Source organism: Salminus brasiliensis, chromosome 14 (genome assembly GCF_030463535.1).
Source record: "Salminus brasiliensis chromosome 14, fSalBra1.hap2, whole genome shotgun sequence".
Taxonomy (NCBI): Eukaryota; Metazoa; Chordata; class Actinopteri; order Characiformes; family Bryconidae; genus Salminus; species Salminus brasiliensis.
Genome location: NC_132891.1, coordinates 30,364,007 through 30,380,091, shown reverse-complemented (window position 1 = coordinate 30,380,091; position 16,085 = coordinate 30,364,007). Strand labels below are relative to the sequence as shown.

General features: G+C 43.1%; 1 protein-coding gene across 2 annotated transcripts; it reads left to right on the top strand.

The window, feature by feature from the left end:
* The first annotated feature begins 5,455 nt into the window (after positions 1–5,455).
* On the top strand, positions 5,456–15,948 carry LOC140576835 (glucose-6-phosphate 1-dehydrogenase-like). 2 transcript variants are annotated; one of them, XM_072696477.1, is made up of 14 exons: positions 5,456–5,571; positions 5,855–6,010; positions 7,198–7,235; positions 7,333–7,441; positions 7,573–7,790; positions 8,510–8,668; positions 9,730–9,855; positions 9,937–10,030; positions 10,142–10,328; positions 10,443–10,678; positions 12,416–12,492; positions 12,587–12,679; positions 14,617–14,682; positions 15,713–15,948. In XM_072696477.1, the coding sequence occupies exons 2-14, from the start codon at positions 5,891–5,893 to the stop codon at positions 15,723–15,725; spliced, it is 1,536 nt and encodes a 511-aa protein (XP_072552578.1). In that variant the 5' UTR covers positions 5,456–5,571; positions 5,855–5,890; the 3' UTR covers positions 15,726–15,948. The 2 variants fall into 2 exon arrangements, with proteins under 2 accessions (XP_072552578.1, XP_072552577.1); XM_072696476.1 differs by having other exon boundaries at positions 5,457–5,571; positions 14,617–15,948.
* The last annotated feature ends 137 nt before the right edge of the window (positions 15,949–16,085 follow it).

Genomic DNA, 16,085 nt, shown 5'->3' with positions numbered 1-16,085 from the left:
TCATTCCCTCAGTTTAACTAGACCCTACCCCACAGTTTAATAAATCATTCACTCAGTTTAATAAATCATTCCCTCAGTTTAACTAGACCCTCCCCACAGTTTAATAAATCATTCCCTCAGTTTAACTAGACCGTTCCCTCAGTTTAATAAATCATTCCCTCAGTTTAACTAGACCCTCCGCACAGTTTAATAAATCATTCCCTCAGTTTAACTAGACCCTCCCCACAGTTTAATAAATAATTCCCTCAGTTTAATAAATCATTCCCTCAGTTTAACTAGACCCTCCCCTCAGTTTAATAAATCATTCCCTCGGTTTAACTAGACCCTCCCCACAGTTTAATAAATCATTCCCTCGGTTTAACTAGACCTTCCCCACAGTTTAATAAATCGTTCCCTCAGTTTAACTAGACCCTCCCCTCAGTTTAATAAATCATTCCCTCAGTTTAATAAATCATTCCCTCAGTTTAACTAGACCGTTCCCTCAGTTTAATAAATCATTCCCTCAGTTTAACTAGACCCTCCCCACAGTTTAATAAATCATTCCCTCGGTTTAACTAGACCCTCCCCACAGTTTAATAAATCATTCCCTCGGTTTAACTAGACCCTCCCCACAGTCTAATAAATCATTCCCTCCCCACAGTTTAATAAATCATTCCCTCGGTTTAACTAGACCCTCCCCACAGTTTAATAAATCATTCCCTCGGTTTAACTAGACCCTCCCCACAGTTTAATAAATCATTCCCTCCCCACAGTTTAATAAATCATTCCCTCGGTTTAACTAGACCCTCCCCACAGTTTAATAAATCATTCCCTCGGTTTAACTAGACCCTCCCCACAGTTTAATAAATCATTCCCTCAGTTTAATAAATCATTCCCTCAATTTAATAAATCATTCCCTCGGTTTAACAAGACCCTCCCCACAGTGTAATAAATCATTCCCTCAGTTTAACTAGACCCTCCCCACAGTTTAATAAATCATTCCCTCAGTTTAACTAGACCCTCCCCACAGTTTAATAAATCATTCCCTCAGTTTAATAAATCATTCCCTCGGTTTAACTAGACCCTCCCCACAGTTTAATTAATCATTCCCTCGGTTTAACAAGACCCTCCCCACAGTTTAATAAATCATTCCCTCAGTTTAACTAGACCCTCCCCACAGTTTAATAAATCATTCCCACAGTTTAATAAATCATTCCCACAGTTTAATAAATCATTCCCTCAGTTTAACTAGACCCTCCCCACAGTTTAATAAATCATTCCCTCAGTTTAACTAGACCGTTCCCTCAGTTTAATAAATCATTCCCTCAGTTTAACTAGACCCTACCCCACAGTTTAATAAATCATTCACTCAGTTTAACTAGACCCTCCCCACAGTTTAATAAATCATTCCCTCAGTTTAACTAGACCGGTCCCCTTAGTTTAATAAATCATTCCCTCAGTTTAACTAGACCCTCCGCACAGTTTAATAAATCATTCCCTCAGTTTAACTAGACCCTCCCCACAGTTTAATAAATAATTCCCTCAGTTTAATAAATCATTCCCTCGGTTTAACTAGACCTTCCCCACAGTTTAATAAATCGTTCCCTCAGTTTAACTAGACCCTCCCCTCAGTTTAATAAATCATTCCCTCAGTTTAATAAATCATTCCCTCAGTTTAACTAGACCGTTCCCTCAGTTTAATAAATCATTCCCTCAGTTTAACTAGACCCTCCCCACAGTTTAATAAATCATTCCCTCGGTTTAACTAGACCCTCCCCACAGTTTAATAAATCATTCCCTCGGTTTAACTAGACCCTCCCCACAGTCTAATAAATCATTCCCTCCCCACAGTTTAATAAATCATTCCCTCGGTTTAACTAGACCCTCCCCACAGTTTAATAAATCATTCCCTCGGTTTAACTAGACCCTCCCCACAGTTTAATAAATCATTCCCACAGTTTAATAAATCATTCCCTCAGTTTAATAAATCATTCCCTCGGTTTAACTAGACCCTCCCCACAGTTTAATAAATCATTCCCTCGGTTTAACTAGACCCTCCCCTCAGTTTAATAATCCATTCCCTCAGTTTAATAAATCATTCCCTCGGTTTAACTAGACCCTCCCCACAGTTTAATAAATCATTCCCTCAGTTTAACTAGACCCTCCCCACAGTTTAATAAATCATTCCCTCGGTTTAACTAGACCCTCCCCTCAGTTTAATAAATCATCTCCTCAGTTTAACTAGACCCTCCCCTCAGTTTAATAAATCATTCCCTCGGTTTAACTAGACCCTCCCCACAGTTTAATAAATCATTCCCTCGGTTTAACTAGTCCCTCCCCTCAGTTTAATAAATCATTCCCTCGGTTTAACTAGACCCTCCCCACAGTTTAATAAATCATTCCCTCGGTTTAACTAGACCCTCCCCTCAGTTTAATAAATCATTCCCTCGGTTTAACTAGACCCTCCCCACAGTTTAATAAATCATTCCCTCGGTTTAACTAGACCCTCCCCACAGTTTAATAAATCATTCCCTCGGTTTAACTAGACCCTCCCCTCAGTTTAATAAATCATTCCCTCAGTTTAACTAGACCCTCCCCTCAGTTTAATAAATCATTCCCTCAGTTTAACTAGACCCTCCCCACAGTTTAATAAATCATTCCCTCAGTTTAACTAGACCCTCCCCACAGTTTAATAAATCATTCCCTCAGTTTAACTAGACCCTCCGCACAGTTTAATAAATCATTCCCTCAGTTTAACTAGACCCTCCCCACAGTTTAATAAATCATTCCCTCAGTTTAACTAGACCCTCCCCACAGTTTAATAAATCATTCCCTCAGTTTAACTAGACCGTTCCCTCAGTTTAATAAATCATTCCCTCAGTTTAACTAGACCCTCCGCACAGTTTAATAAATCATTCCCTCAGTTTAACTAGACCCTCCCCACAGTTTAATAAATCATTCCCTCAGTTTAACTAGACCGTTCCCTCAGTTTAATAAATCATTCCCTCAGTTTAACTAGACCCTCCCCACAGTTTAATAAATCATTCACTCAGTTTAATAAATCATTCCCTCAGTTTAACTAGACCCTCCCCACAGTTTAATAAATCATTCCCACAGTTTAATAAATCATTCCCACAGTTTAACTAGACCGTTCCCTCAGTTTAATAAATCATTCCCTCAGTTTAACTAGACCCTCCGCACAGTTTAATAAATCATTCCCTCAGTTTAACTAGACCCTCCCCACAGTTTAATAAATCATTCCCTCAGTTTAATAAATCATTCCCTCAATTTAATAAATCATTCCCTCAGTTTAACTAGACCCTCCCCACAGTTTAATAAATCATTCCCTCGGTTTAACAAGACCCTCCCCACAGTGTAATAAATCATTCCCTCAGTTTAACTAGACCCTCCCCACAGTTTAATAAATCATTCCCTCAGTTTAACTAGACCCTCCCCACAATTTAATAAATCATTCCCTCAGTTTAATAAATCATTCCCTCGGTTTAACTAGACCCTCCCCACAGTTTAATTAATCATTCCCTCGTTTTAACAAGACCCTCCCCACAGTTTAATAAATCATTCCCTCAGTTTAACTAGACCCTCCCCACAGTTTAATAAATCATTCCCACAGTTTAATAAATCATTCCCTCAGTTTAACTAGACCCTCCCCACAGTTTAATAAATCATTCCCTCAGTTTAACTAGACCGTTCCCTCAGTTTAATAAATCATTCCCTCAGTTTAACTAGACCCTCCCCACAGTTTAATAAATCATTCACTCAGTTTAATAAATCATTCCCTCAGTTTAACTAGACCCTCCCCACAGTTTAATACATCATTCCCACAGTTTAATAAATCATTCCCACAGTTTAACTAGACCCTCCCCACAGTTTAATAAATCATTCCCTCAGTTTAACTAGACCCTCCCCTCAGTTTAATAAATCATTCCCTCGGTTTAACTAGACCCTCCCCTCAGTTTAATAATCCATTCCCTCGGTTTAACTAGACCCTCCCCTCAGTTTAATAAATCGTTCCCTCAGTTTAACTAGACCCTCCCCTCAGTTTAATAAATCATTCCCTCAGTTTAACTAGACCCTCCCCACAGTTTAATAAATCATTCCCTCAGTTTAACTAGACCCTCCCCACAGTTTAATAAATCATTCCCTCAGTTTAACTAGACCCTCCCCTCAGTTTAATAAATCATTCCCTCAGTTTAACTAGACCCTCCCCACAGTTTAATAAATCATTCCCTCGGTTTAACTAGACCCTCCCCTCAGTTTAATAAATCATCTCCTCAGTTTAACTAGACCCTCCCCTCAGTTTAATAAATCATCCCCTCAGTTTAACTAGACCCTCCCCACAATTTAATAAATCATTCCCTCAGTTTAGCTAGACCCTCCCCACAGTTTAATAAATCATTCTCACAATGTAGAGGGACACTTTAGTTAAACTGAGGAAAGATCAAGGAAATGTTTAAATGTCTTTTAATGTTATTTTTATACTTTAGTACCTCTGGGGTTCAGAATAATCGCTTGTATTAGGTGTATGTGTGAGGAATCAGTTTGAACTGCGAGCTACATTTCAGGGCTAAACCTTTAGTAATAAGTAACCTAATCTGTGTTGCTTTGCTGTTGGTCTCTTCTCTGATATTTGAGGTAACTTCTGTCTTTTAAAACAAAAAGACGGGTTCGTCAAAAGAGAAGAACAGAGCCTTGCAATGTGGTATTTTGCGTATATTTGACATTAGCAAGCAGCACCAGCAGAGCCTAAAACCGCAGCTTCCTTCCTTCCAGACAGAGACGACAGAGGGCAGCCTGGGCTTTATTTCTGACTAAACAACACATTTTTCCAGGCAGTTTTTCAGAGGGGATTTTTCAGGCGTTTTCAGGCGCGTTATCGAACAGTGAGGCCTTCATTCGCTTATATGAGCACAGTTTAACCGCCAGCCCCTTCTCACTGCGCGACACGCCGATCCTACTGGCGAGAAAGTCTGACTGACTCAGCTCGGACTTCCCCACGCGATTTGTTGTAGTGATTAGTGATGGAGGAATCGATTCACTTGGTCAACCGACTCCTTCCGTTTCGACGAGTCGAACGTCCGAGGCAACAATGCAGTGATTCACGAATCAACTAATATCAACGCCTGCGTCCAAAAACACATACTTTACCTAGTATTATATTCCATACAGCACATTATATCAAATATTATAATAAATGTGCTGCTTACAGAGGTGTTTGTACGTAGTTTGGATGCAGCCCACAAACAAAAACTGTTCGGCTCAACGAGTTGCTCTGTTGTTGCTATTTCTACTGATTACAAAAGATTCATACAGATTAAACACAGATGAAGAACATAAAGAATATGTGAAATATTATAATTCCGATTGTATTATTATTATAAGACTACAATCTACAGTCGTTGGTCTACGTAGCAAACATTTGTACAGATGCCACAAAAAGCTCGATTCTGAATCGGTGTGTATCGGTTCAAAAAGCGATTCATTCACGAGTCGCACAGATGCTTGCAATGTTTATTGTCCAGCAAACGACTTGTTTCGCGTAACTCACTCGATTAAAGGCTGAAAAAGTCTCAGGTAAGGGCGAAGTGGACTCCCAGGTCACCGTCAGTAGCCAGCTGTTAGCCTGCTAGCTAGCTAGCTAACTCTTGCGAGACTCAGCGGTGGCTGGATGGCTGCTAAGATTAGCTGCGATTTTCGCTGGCTTTGCACTGGGGTGTTTAATCAGCTCCTTATGAAAGAGCAGCACAGTTAACCTGGCTAGCTCACCTTCACCTTCACCTTTCTACATTTTGGGCTTGAGGAGCGTTTTAAGTGGCGCTTCAGTTGTGAGTGAACCTGTTCTCTGCTCTCCTTTCAGCGTCTCGCGTGTTGAAGTTTCCCCTCGTCTGCGAACATGAACACAAACCCTCTGTCTCGGACTCGGTCTGAGGTGTTCCGGGAGCTGAGGAGGGAGCTGTATGATGATGAGGAGTTTGGACAGGTTCCTCATGTCTTCGTCATCATGGGAGCCTCGGTAAGACCTGCAGTCTCGACACGAGTATCTGCAGCTCCGTGCTCTAATAGGCTGCACTCGTGTAACCTGCAGTGTTCCCCTTCCTACCTGTCCTGTGCCCTTGTTACCTGTAGTGTGTCCTGTGCCCTTGTTACCTGTAGTGTGTCCTGTGCCCTTGTTACCTGCAGTGTCTGTCACCCGTGGTGTTCCTCGTACCCTTGTTACCTGTAGTGTCTGTCACCCGTGGTGTTCCTCGTACCCTTGTTACCTGTAGTGTCTGTCACCCGTGGTGTTCCTCGTACCCTTGTTACCTGTAGTGTGTCCTGTGCCCTTGTTACCTGTAGTGTCTGTCACCCGTGGTGTTCCTCGTACCCTTGTTACCTGTAGTATGTCCCGTACCCTTGCCACCCGTGGTGTTACCCGTACCCTTGCCACCTGTAGTGTGTCCTGTGCCCTTGTTACCTGTAGTGTCTATGTCACCCGTGGTGTTTCTCGTACCCTTGTTACCTGTAGTGTGTCCTGTGCCCTTGTTACCTGTAGTGTCTATGTCACCCGTGGTGTTTCTCGTACCCTTGTTACCTGTAGTGTGTCCTGTGCCCTTGTTCCCCATACCCTTGTCACTTGTGGTGTTCCTTGTACTCTTGTCATCTGTAGTGTTCCCTGGACCTTTGCTGTACCCTCGTCACCCGTGGTGTTCCCCGTACCCTTACTTGCCACCCGTAGAGTTCCCATTACCCTCGTCACCCGTGGTGTTCCTCGTACTCTTGCTTGCCACCCGTGGTGTTCCTCGTACTCTTGCTTGCCACCCGTGGTGTCCCCTGTACCCTTGCTATACCCTTGTAACCCACAGTTTGTGTTTTCTCCCTCACTGAGCAGTTTAAGGAGCGTCTTGCACATTCAGAGTGACTTGCATTACTGAAATGCCCAAGCTTTAGGTAACATGAGTTCTGTGAGGAATAGAGATGCCTTTATGCTCACTTTTGCAGACTCATCCTGCAGGGCCTGTTAACTTCACTTGAACCCACGTTAAAGTGTCACCAGATATTTGAGCGGAGAGCAAAAGCTCAGCTGTTCTCTGACCTACATTTTGTGGTGTGATATAACTCCATACATTTCCATGTAATTAACAATTTTACCACCTAATCTCTTTCTTTCTTTTTATCACCTTTCTCTCTCTCTCTCTCTCTCTCCCCCTCCTTTTTTTTAAGGGGGACCTTGCCAAGAAGAAGATTTACCCCACGCTGTGGTGAGTGTGTTTATACATCAGTGTGTCTGTGTGTGTGTCTGTGTGTGTGGCTGTTCATGTGCGTGCTTTGAGTTCATCAACAAATTGTGTTTTCAAGGTGGTTGTTTAAGGATAAGCTCCTTCCAGAAGAGACGTACTTTGTGGGCTTTGCTCGGTCTCGTCTGACAGTGGACGACATCCGCGCTGCCTGTTTACCTTACATGAAGGTAAAGGCCTAACGTTTCTCGTAACAAAGCAGCATGGATTCCAAATGACTGATCCTGTGCTGAAACGGTTTGCTGCTGGCTGAAATGTTCCGCTCAAGATGACGGAGCTCTTGTTTTTTTTGTCTTATCAGGTAAAAGATGGGGAAACCGAGCGCCTGTCTGCGTTTTTCAGTAGAAACTCTTACTTAGCTGGGCGGTACACAGAAGGAGAGTCCTTCTCCCAGCTTCGGTCCCACCTGGACTCCCTGGCCCCTGGTGCTGCTGCCAACCGCCTCTTCTACCTGGCTCTGCCGCCCACTGTCTACCACGATGCTACCAAGAACATCAGGGAGCACTGTATGAGTGATGAGTGAGTGGCCACCAGAACCAAACCATGTTCTGACAGAGGATGAGGAAACATCTCTAGTAGGGGTGTCCCAATCAAGCCTTTTTAAAAAAAATGTTATTTCCCCCCCTACATCAGATCTCAATCCGAGTCTCTTAATGCTGACTGTCTACCGATGCTGATCCAATATGACCTTTATGTTTCTATAAATAATATTTAACACCACTATTTTTAGTTTTAGTTCATAATCAGACTAAATTCTCTACTAAGACTAAACACTCTACAGTGTTTAATATCTTACAGACCAGTCTGACAATACAATATAAAAACAGATGGCGTATTATTATTATTAATGGTCTGTTATTGGTGGACCAGCATGACCAACATCACCAAGCTGGCTGGCCAGCATGACCAGCAAGAGTAAGCTGGTCAGCCATCATGTCCAAAATGAAATGCAAAATACACCATGCCGGTCAAGAGCTGGTTAACCATCTAGCTTACCAGCATAGGCTATGTCTGCATCTGGAAGACCAGCTTTACAATCAGCTTCACCATTAAAGACCAGCTTAGACCACCAGCAACCAGCAAAAGCTGGTCTTGAGTTGTTTGGCTTTCCCAGCAGGTATGCCATCGTTTGGTTGGTTTGAACATATTTTTCTGCAGATATCATTTTTTTGTCCTAAAAATGTGTGTGTGTGTGTGTGTGTGTGTGTGTGTGTGTGTGTGTGTGTGTGTTTATGTAGAGGCTGGAACAGGGTGATTGTGGAGAAGCCCTTTGGCAGGGACCTAAAGAGTTCAGAGGAGCTGTCTGCACACCTCTCCTCTCTCTTCAGTGAGGAACAGATCTACAGGATTGATCATTACCTGGGCAAGGAGATGGTGCAGAACCTCATGGTACTCAGGTGATTCATTACAGTCTGGGTTGGTTTTCCCAAAACGCGTCTTAAGTACCAAGATTCTTCAGTGGTCGAGTCCGCATCACACTGAACACTATCTCTACTTTTCTGAGAGCAGCTGTCAACAGTCCTAATGCATTATCATGTAAGACAGATCAAGCTTTATAAATCCTGGAGTGTTTCAGCAGCTTACATACATACAGATAAACACTAAGTTTTAAGAAATTTTATTAAAAATATATATAGATCAATACAAAATGCTACATAGATGATTATTATTATTATTATTATTATTATTATTATTATAGGTTATATAGCCCACTTGCTAAGCTGACCTTTGCTTAACTCTTAGCTAGCTCAGCAACAGATACATGGAGTATCAGACAGTCCAGCTGCTGGAGACTGCTGAGCTATGGGCACAATCGTTATGTCTGAGACCCACTAGTTAAGTTTCCCCCAACAAGCGTTAGAGTACGCTTCCTCTGGGGAACATAGTGCACGCTTCCTCTGCAGCACCATATGACTTACATTTATTAATAGCCTTAGAATGTAGTAATAATGACGCTGATGTACATTCTGTGGCAAAAAGTACTTCCATTTTCCATTGCATTGAGAACTTGAAAGATATCGGCACTCTTGGAATGAGGAAAAGTCAGAGTTAACTGTGGGGTATTTATCAGGAATGTGAAAACATAAGCCTGTTCCTTTTTTTTTTTTAAGAAAAACTTCTTATCATGATGGCAGTAATATAACATGGCTGTAATATTGATGGGCCCACATAATTGGTCCATATCATTCTCTAACTGTTAAATAGTGAATTTGAATAATACCGTTCACTCCCTACAAGTTAGGTATAAGAGATGAGCTCTGTTCTGATTAGCTCTCCTGTATTGATTATAATTCAGAAAGCACTCCCATCTCAATGCTCTACATTTATAATAGGGCTGCCGCGATTAGTCGCGATTAGTCGATTAGTCACAAACATTTGGACAAAAAGTGTATTAAATTTCATCTGCTTCCATATGTTTAAGCATGTATGGTTGTTCTCGCTGTTTTTTGGGTTCCAGGTTTGGGAACCGAATCTTTGGCCCTATTTGGAATAGGGAGAGCGTGGCCTGTGTAGTCCTGACCTTCAAAGAACCCTTTGGAACCCATGGGAGGGGCGGGTACTTTGATGACTTTGGCATTATCCGGTGAATATCGGTCAAACGCTATGCCTTTACTCATGGTGCTATTCTGGGCACAGCTTCTCACTCTCCTTCTCTTGACTTCAGGGATGTCATGCAAAACCATCTACTCCAGATGCTCACCTTGGTTGCCATGGAGAAACCCACTTCCACCGACTCTGATGATGTGAGAGATGAGAAGGTATTGCAACAGCACCATAGAGCATTAACATCATTAGCTTTAGCATAGCGGAACATCAGAATCTCTTTTTTTATCACTGACTTGAATTATTGTTGTTATTAACTTGTAAAGGTGAAAGTGTTGAAGTGCATAGCTCCAGTGACTCTGTCCGACGTGGTGCTTGGGCAGTACGTGGGGAACCCAGAGGGCGAAGGAGAGGCCAAGCTGGGCTACCTGGATGACCCCACCGTTCCTGACGGCTCCTGCACAGCCACCTTCGCCACTACAGTGCTCTTTGTCCATAACGAGCGCTGGGAAGGCAAACAGGCTCAGACCTTGATAATGGCTTAAAAATTCCAATAATAATCAATCATGTAATTTCATATGTATGCTAATTTAAGACTTCCTTATTTTGTCTCTCTATTGCCTGTAGGGGTTCCCTTTGTTCTGCGCTGTGGCAAGGCCCTAAATGAGCGTAAGGCTGAAGTGAGACTGCAGTTTACCGATGTTCCCGGGGACATCTTTAACTCCGAGTGTCAAAGGAATGAGCTGGTGGTGCGTGTGCAGCCAGATGAAGCTATTTATGCCAAAATGATGAGCAAAAAGCCTGGCATGTACTTCAGTACACAGGAGACAGAGCTGGACCTGACCTACAGCAGCAGATATAAGGTAATGCTAAGACTGCATGGTCTGTATTCTTGCTATATTACTGCTGTCATAATAATATTATACAAAAAAGATAAGCTCTGCATTTATTGGCTGGTGTATTGCAGTGCAACAGCCCATAGCTGCAAAGCATATCCTAGCACCTACCTAGCACTCAGCAGCTTCCCTGGCCAGTCCAAAGCACCCGGCTTGCTCTCCTCAGCTAGCTGCCTCAGAGAGGTGCTTTACCCAGTTGGCTAGCGTTAGCTTTTAGCCTTCTTAGCCTTGCTTTCTATTCAATGGCACCTTCAAAGCAAGGGTTTGGACAGAAAACATATTTTAGCAAGTTTTAGCATTTTTCTGCATAATTTAATTCTTAATGAAAACTAAGGCCTCTTTTCCACTGCAGGGCTCAATGGCTCTGAGCATGGAGGGTAACCGTTCTGGTGTTTCTCGTTTTTTTCCACACAGACATGATTTGGCATGGGTTCAGGCTGGTTTTCTCAGCATGATTAGCTAACTGTTCTTAGGGCCACAGAACCGTTTGGAATGATGGCCTTATTACACAGGGATCCGCTGATAATCTCCGTATTTGCGTCACCGTTGAGCCGTCAGATCAGGGGTCTGTATTTCTAAGTTAGAAATAAGGGGGGGCTTCACCAAGTTAGAGAGTGTTGGCTAGCTACATTAGCCTAGAAGTTGTAGTACTACAACTGTCACATAATCATTATGAGGCGCTGTGCACTACCTAGTCCTGATTTAGCAACACAGCAAATGAGAAAAGCAGCCATAACCGTGCAGCCTTAATAACCATTTGGCCCTGCAGTTTAAAACAGGCCTAAGGCAGCCTGTGTGTGCAACATTCTAGAGAACCTACCCAGTCAAACCTGTTTACATTGACGGTGATAGAAACCAGATGTCTAAAGCATTTACTGCTTCTAAACTCTGTATCACAAAGTTATTGAGATATTGCAGTCTCAGAATTATTTAACCCCCTAATGACATCAAGCCTCTTTAGTACTTAGCGGAGCACCCTTGTCTGAAGGAGGAGGATTAAAGCATACACAGAAAAGCACACCCGGCCTACAGTGACGCATGTTGATGGCTAGGTGATGTTCTGGGCCTCTTTTGATTCCTCTAGTAAAGAAAACCTGCAGCATGTGGAGGGCAAGATGGCTTCAGTCAAGTATCAGGAAATCCCAGGAGAAAACATGCCTTCTGTGAGGAAGCTGAAGCTTGGGCATCATGTAGACCTTCCAACAGGGCAATGATCCCAAGCGTTCCTCAAAGTCCTCCAAGGCTTAATTTCAGAAGAAGTCCGGGAAGATTCTGGAGTGGTCCTCACAGTCACCTGACCCAAGAATATCAGTGAACTGAAGGCCACTGCTCATGAGGAATGGGCTAAGAGTCTTCAGGAACGCTGCTGCCAATAGCTGGTGTCTGGCTGTGCGTCACAATTGCAGCAGGTCAGAACAGCTAAGTACTAAAGACGCTTTTCATGAAGAGGTTGAAGAATTCTGGGACTGCAGTCATCATTAAAAGGGGCATCTCGTGTTGAATGTGGAGAAGCGCTTGTTCTATTGGTTGTGTTGAGCTGTTTAAATCAGTCTTGTCTGAAAGTTTGTCTCAGCTCGACACATCATGACACTGTCTCCAGCACAAATGTAAAGAAGCCTATCAATCATGCTTCAGCTGATCCTGATGAACTCGTGTAAGCACTGGTGTTGCCTCATTTAAGGTGGTAAACTATCCCTTGTACAGGACGTGAAGCTTCCTGATGCCTACGAGCGCCTGATCCTGGACGTGTTCAGTGGGAGTCAGATGCACTTTGTGCGCAGGTTGGTGTCTTTTCCACACAGTCACAGTGCTGCATCATGAACTGTAGAGCTCTCTCTGAAGATTGTCCTGTGTCTGTCTGTGGGGTTTTGTCAGTGATGAACTGCGGGAAGCCTGGAGAATCTTCACTCCTCTCCTCCATCAGATTGAGACAGAGAAGATGAAGCCTATTCCTTACATATATGGAAGGTAGGACGTTTCAGCCACCAGGATAAGTCAGGGTTAATCAGGGATGTGTTTAGCACATCGTATGCCTAACATATATATACTGGGACAGAGTTCAGAAATATTGTATGTTTGTGAGAGCCTGCTGTTGTGTTCCTGACACTTGTTCCCCTTTTGGTGATGCCCAGAAGCTTCTGATGAGCCACACACAAGTTACTTAAGGGGCTATTGCTCCCCCTTGTGTTAACTTTCACATCTTTGTATCGTCATAATTTAGACCATTTAAAAGGTCATTTAAAACTCATTTTAAGCTATTGCACTGAAATTAAATGACCTAGTTTAGTGGAAAAAATATATACATTAACAGTCCTATCAGAATATTATGACCACCTACCTAATAGTGGGAAAATAACCTTCTTGGCTAGTGAGATGTCGTAATATGGACTGTAGTATTAGGTGAGGAAAGGTGTTCATTATAGAGGTTAACTGATTTGCAGTGGTTGTCAATTGCTCTGTATCAATCGCTGGAGTTGTCGTTCCTCTCTGGCATCATTGGACCATTAGGCATCACTGTTATGCCACTAGGCGGCACTTAATGTGCAGCTCCATTCTCAGTACATCTTTACCATGGCAGCTCTAGAACATCCCACGACGCTACCACCCTTCACTTGGTAACCTGTTATTATGCCCTTTTGGACATATCGTTTAGCCAACCCGTACATATTTTCCTACCACATGCAAAGCTCCCAACACTAAGAGGGTGAAGAACGGCACATGCCTCCTCCGACACGCCCCCCCTTTTTCCAACCTGCCGCCAATGCAATGTCACCAGGCAACCAACACATCCTGAGTCTAGTGTTGCGCAGTGTGCCCCGCTCTGATTCATTGGCCATCAGACGCCAGTGCTGGCCAGCACTGCACTGGAGTGATGTGGGGAGAAAGCACCATCTACCCACGCTGGAGAGAGCAAGGCCAAATGTGTTTTCTCTGGGCCCTGCCTGCAGATGGCTAGCAGCATGACCGCAACTGGACAAATCACAGTCAAACAGTCAAAAATTGTGTCCTTTGCCCCTAGCGAACATTTTGCACACTGCTACAACTGACTGGTGGGCTCGCTTCTTATATTTATAGGTGCAGCACACCCTGTTACGTGGCATCTGAGACATCCCAGGCCGAGGCCATAATATTCTGATATGACTGTGACAGAGGGTGAAGGGTGGTAGCGTCCCGGAACAGAGCAGAGTCTTCCGGGCTCCAGTATTTTGATATGACTGTGTGTGTGTGCACATATATGTATGTGTGTATATATATGAGGGACTGAGGGTGTTTGATATTGATGGAACCGACATGTGGAACTGGTCTGTATCTTCGCATTAACCTATTTAAAAACTGTTTAATAATCTAAGATAACACATTTATCGATCCTGCTGCTAAATGGAGCCAATCTGTTGATCCACAGCAAGTCAGCTAATACGCCCTGTTAGCATTGGCCCCCAAGATGGCCTGAAAATGAACCTGCAGTAAAGAGAAACAAAGAAAACATATCAGAAAGCCTTGTAAAGAGACCTAAACACCTACATGCTGGTGTTTCTCAGTAGCCAATTAGGTCCAAATGCCTTAGACAGCCCAGAGGGTCGTCACACAATTGAAATCATTTTAATGTTATGTTTTTTTTTGTTTTTTTTGTCCTGTTGGTGATTATATAAAATTATATATTTAAAATAAGAATTGTTTTTAAACGTGTATTTATATTTACGTTTTTATAATAATTCATATTTGATCTCTAAACTCATACATTACAAGCTCTGCACTGACATTTCAAGTGTGAGAAAACTGCACGTGTTGTGATCTCAGTTCAGATGAGTTCTCTCCCATGGGAGGGCATCATTTTGTAGCTGCATACAGAGCAAAGTGTCATTAAGTGGCTCTGCTTGTAATGCCAGTTTTCACTCTGTCAACAGCCGGGGGCCTAAAGAGGCTGACGAGCTGTTGAAGCGGGTGGGATTCCACTACGGAGGAACTTACAAGTGGGTCGATCCTCATGCTGTGTAAATCAGTGCAATCAGTGCAACTGTTTTTCTTTTCTCCCTAAAAATCAAGCTGAAATTCCCTCCGTCGCTGGGCAGAGTGGAGCCCCGGACGCCTCGGCTCTGTTCAGAGTGAGGAGATGCAAGGAAATCTTAATTCTTCACCAATCAGTGGATGAGTTAATCAGTGAAGGAGTTAACCAGGGATGCTGTGCTGTAGGAAAATGGGCTGAAGATGCCTAAAATATTCTGTATTATTTTTTGCTCTAATGTAAACAGAGAATCGAGAACCTCTATTTCCAATCTAATAATGAACTGTTTCATAATTAACCTGCAGTAATGCTCCTCTCGTCTAATGCATTTCTTTTTGTGATTGAAAGGTCTCTCTCCTTTGGGTTTCTGTCCATCTTTGTGCATAAATCAGAGCATGATGTCTTTTTCATTTCAATGATTCCATGCGAAGAGGTACTTCTGTTTCTCCAGTGGCTGAGGCCATGTTTCCCATAGACAGGGGGCAGCAGTGTAGTGCAGGCAGACTTGTAGGAGTTGTGTATCTGGTGCTTTAGAGGTTGAAAGCAATACGCACAATGTTTTGTACATTGAACATTTTTTGTAGTGTTCTGTTGGTCTTCTGAAACTGTTGATGCACTTTTAGTATTTCTATCATGTCTATAAGCTATGGTATGCTTTGCACATGGCACTTTGTCCCAAGTTAAAACCCATGTTTACAGTAGTAGTAGTTTTAGGCATAGTTGCGCTGGCGAGTTTACATGCTACCAGTAAAAGTTGAAGGGGTCCAGGTTTACGTTTCTCAACACGAAGGTAAGAACATTTCTGTAAGGCCTTCCTGCGCAGCTGCGGTCTTCACCATCTCGCTAAATCGCTGAATCCTAATCAGCCACTCCAATCAGACTCTAAACATGACACCTTTTTAAGTCCCGTCCGTACGCATTCCTCTCAGTCGGCATGTCTTCAGGAATTCCTGTCCGCCGCGTCACTTAACCTGCTGGTTATGGACTCTCACTCCCAGGTACATGCCTTAGGCTGGGGGAATGTGGCCCGTCAGCTCAGAGGACAAACGAGTGGCCTGTGGGCTGTTCTTTCACCTCCAGGAATAAGTATGTATAGCGGGGTGTGTTGATGTGCCCCACAGTGTTAACATGGGCTTGGCCATGTTTTACATAATAGCCTGGAATGTACTTAAGTTGTCTACCTGTATTTCAAGAAGTTCTGTGGTCCAAATAAAAGCACAGCTTCATTCCAAAATGCTTCTGGAGTGTTTTGTTCAAGGTATATTCAGGTGTTCTTCAGCTTGATCTCCATCCACGTCTACCCCCGGCTGCAGCATATGGTCAACTACTAAACCTCTACTTGTGCAGAACATCCAACATCACCAGCCCTGT

Excerpts from the sequence above, each read along its gene's own strand:
- LOC140576835 (XM_072696476.1), top strand. The coding sequence starts at position 5,891 with ATGAACACAAACCCTCTGTCTCGGACTCGGTCTGAGGTGTTCCGGGAG. Across the intron at positions 6,011-7,197 it reads TCGTCATCATGGGAGCCTCG|GGGGACCTTGCCAAGAAGAA; the intron begins GTAAGACCTGCA and ends CTTTTTTTTAAG. Across the intron at positions 9,856-9,936 it reads GATGACTTTGGCATTATCCG|GGATGTCATGCAAAACCATC; the intron begins GTGAATATCGGT and ends TCTTGACTTCAG.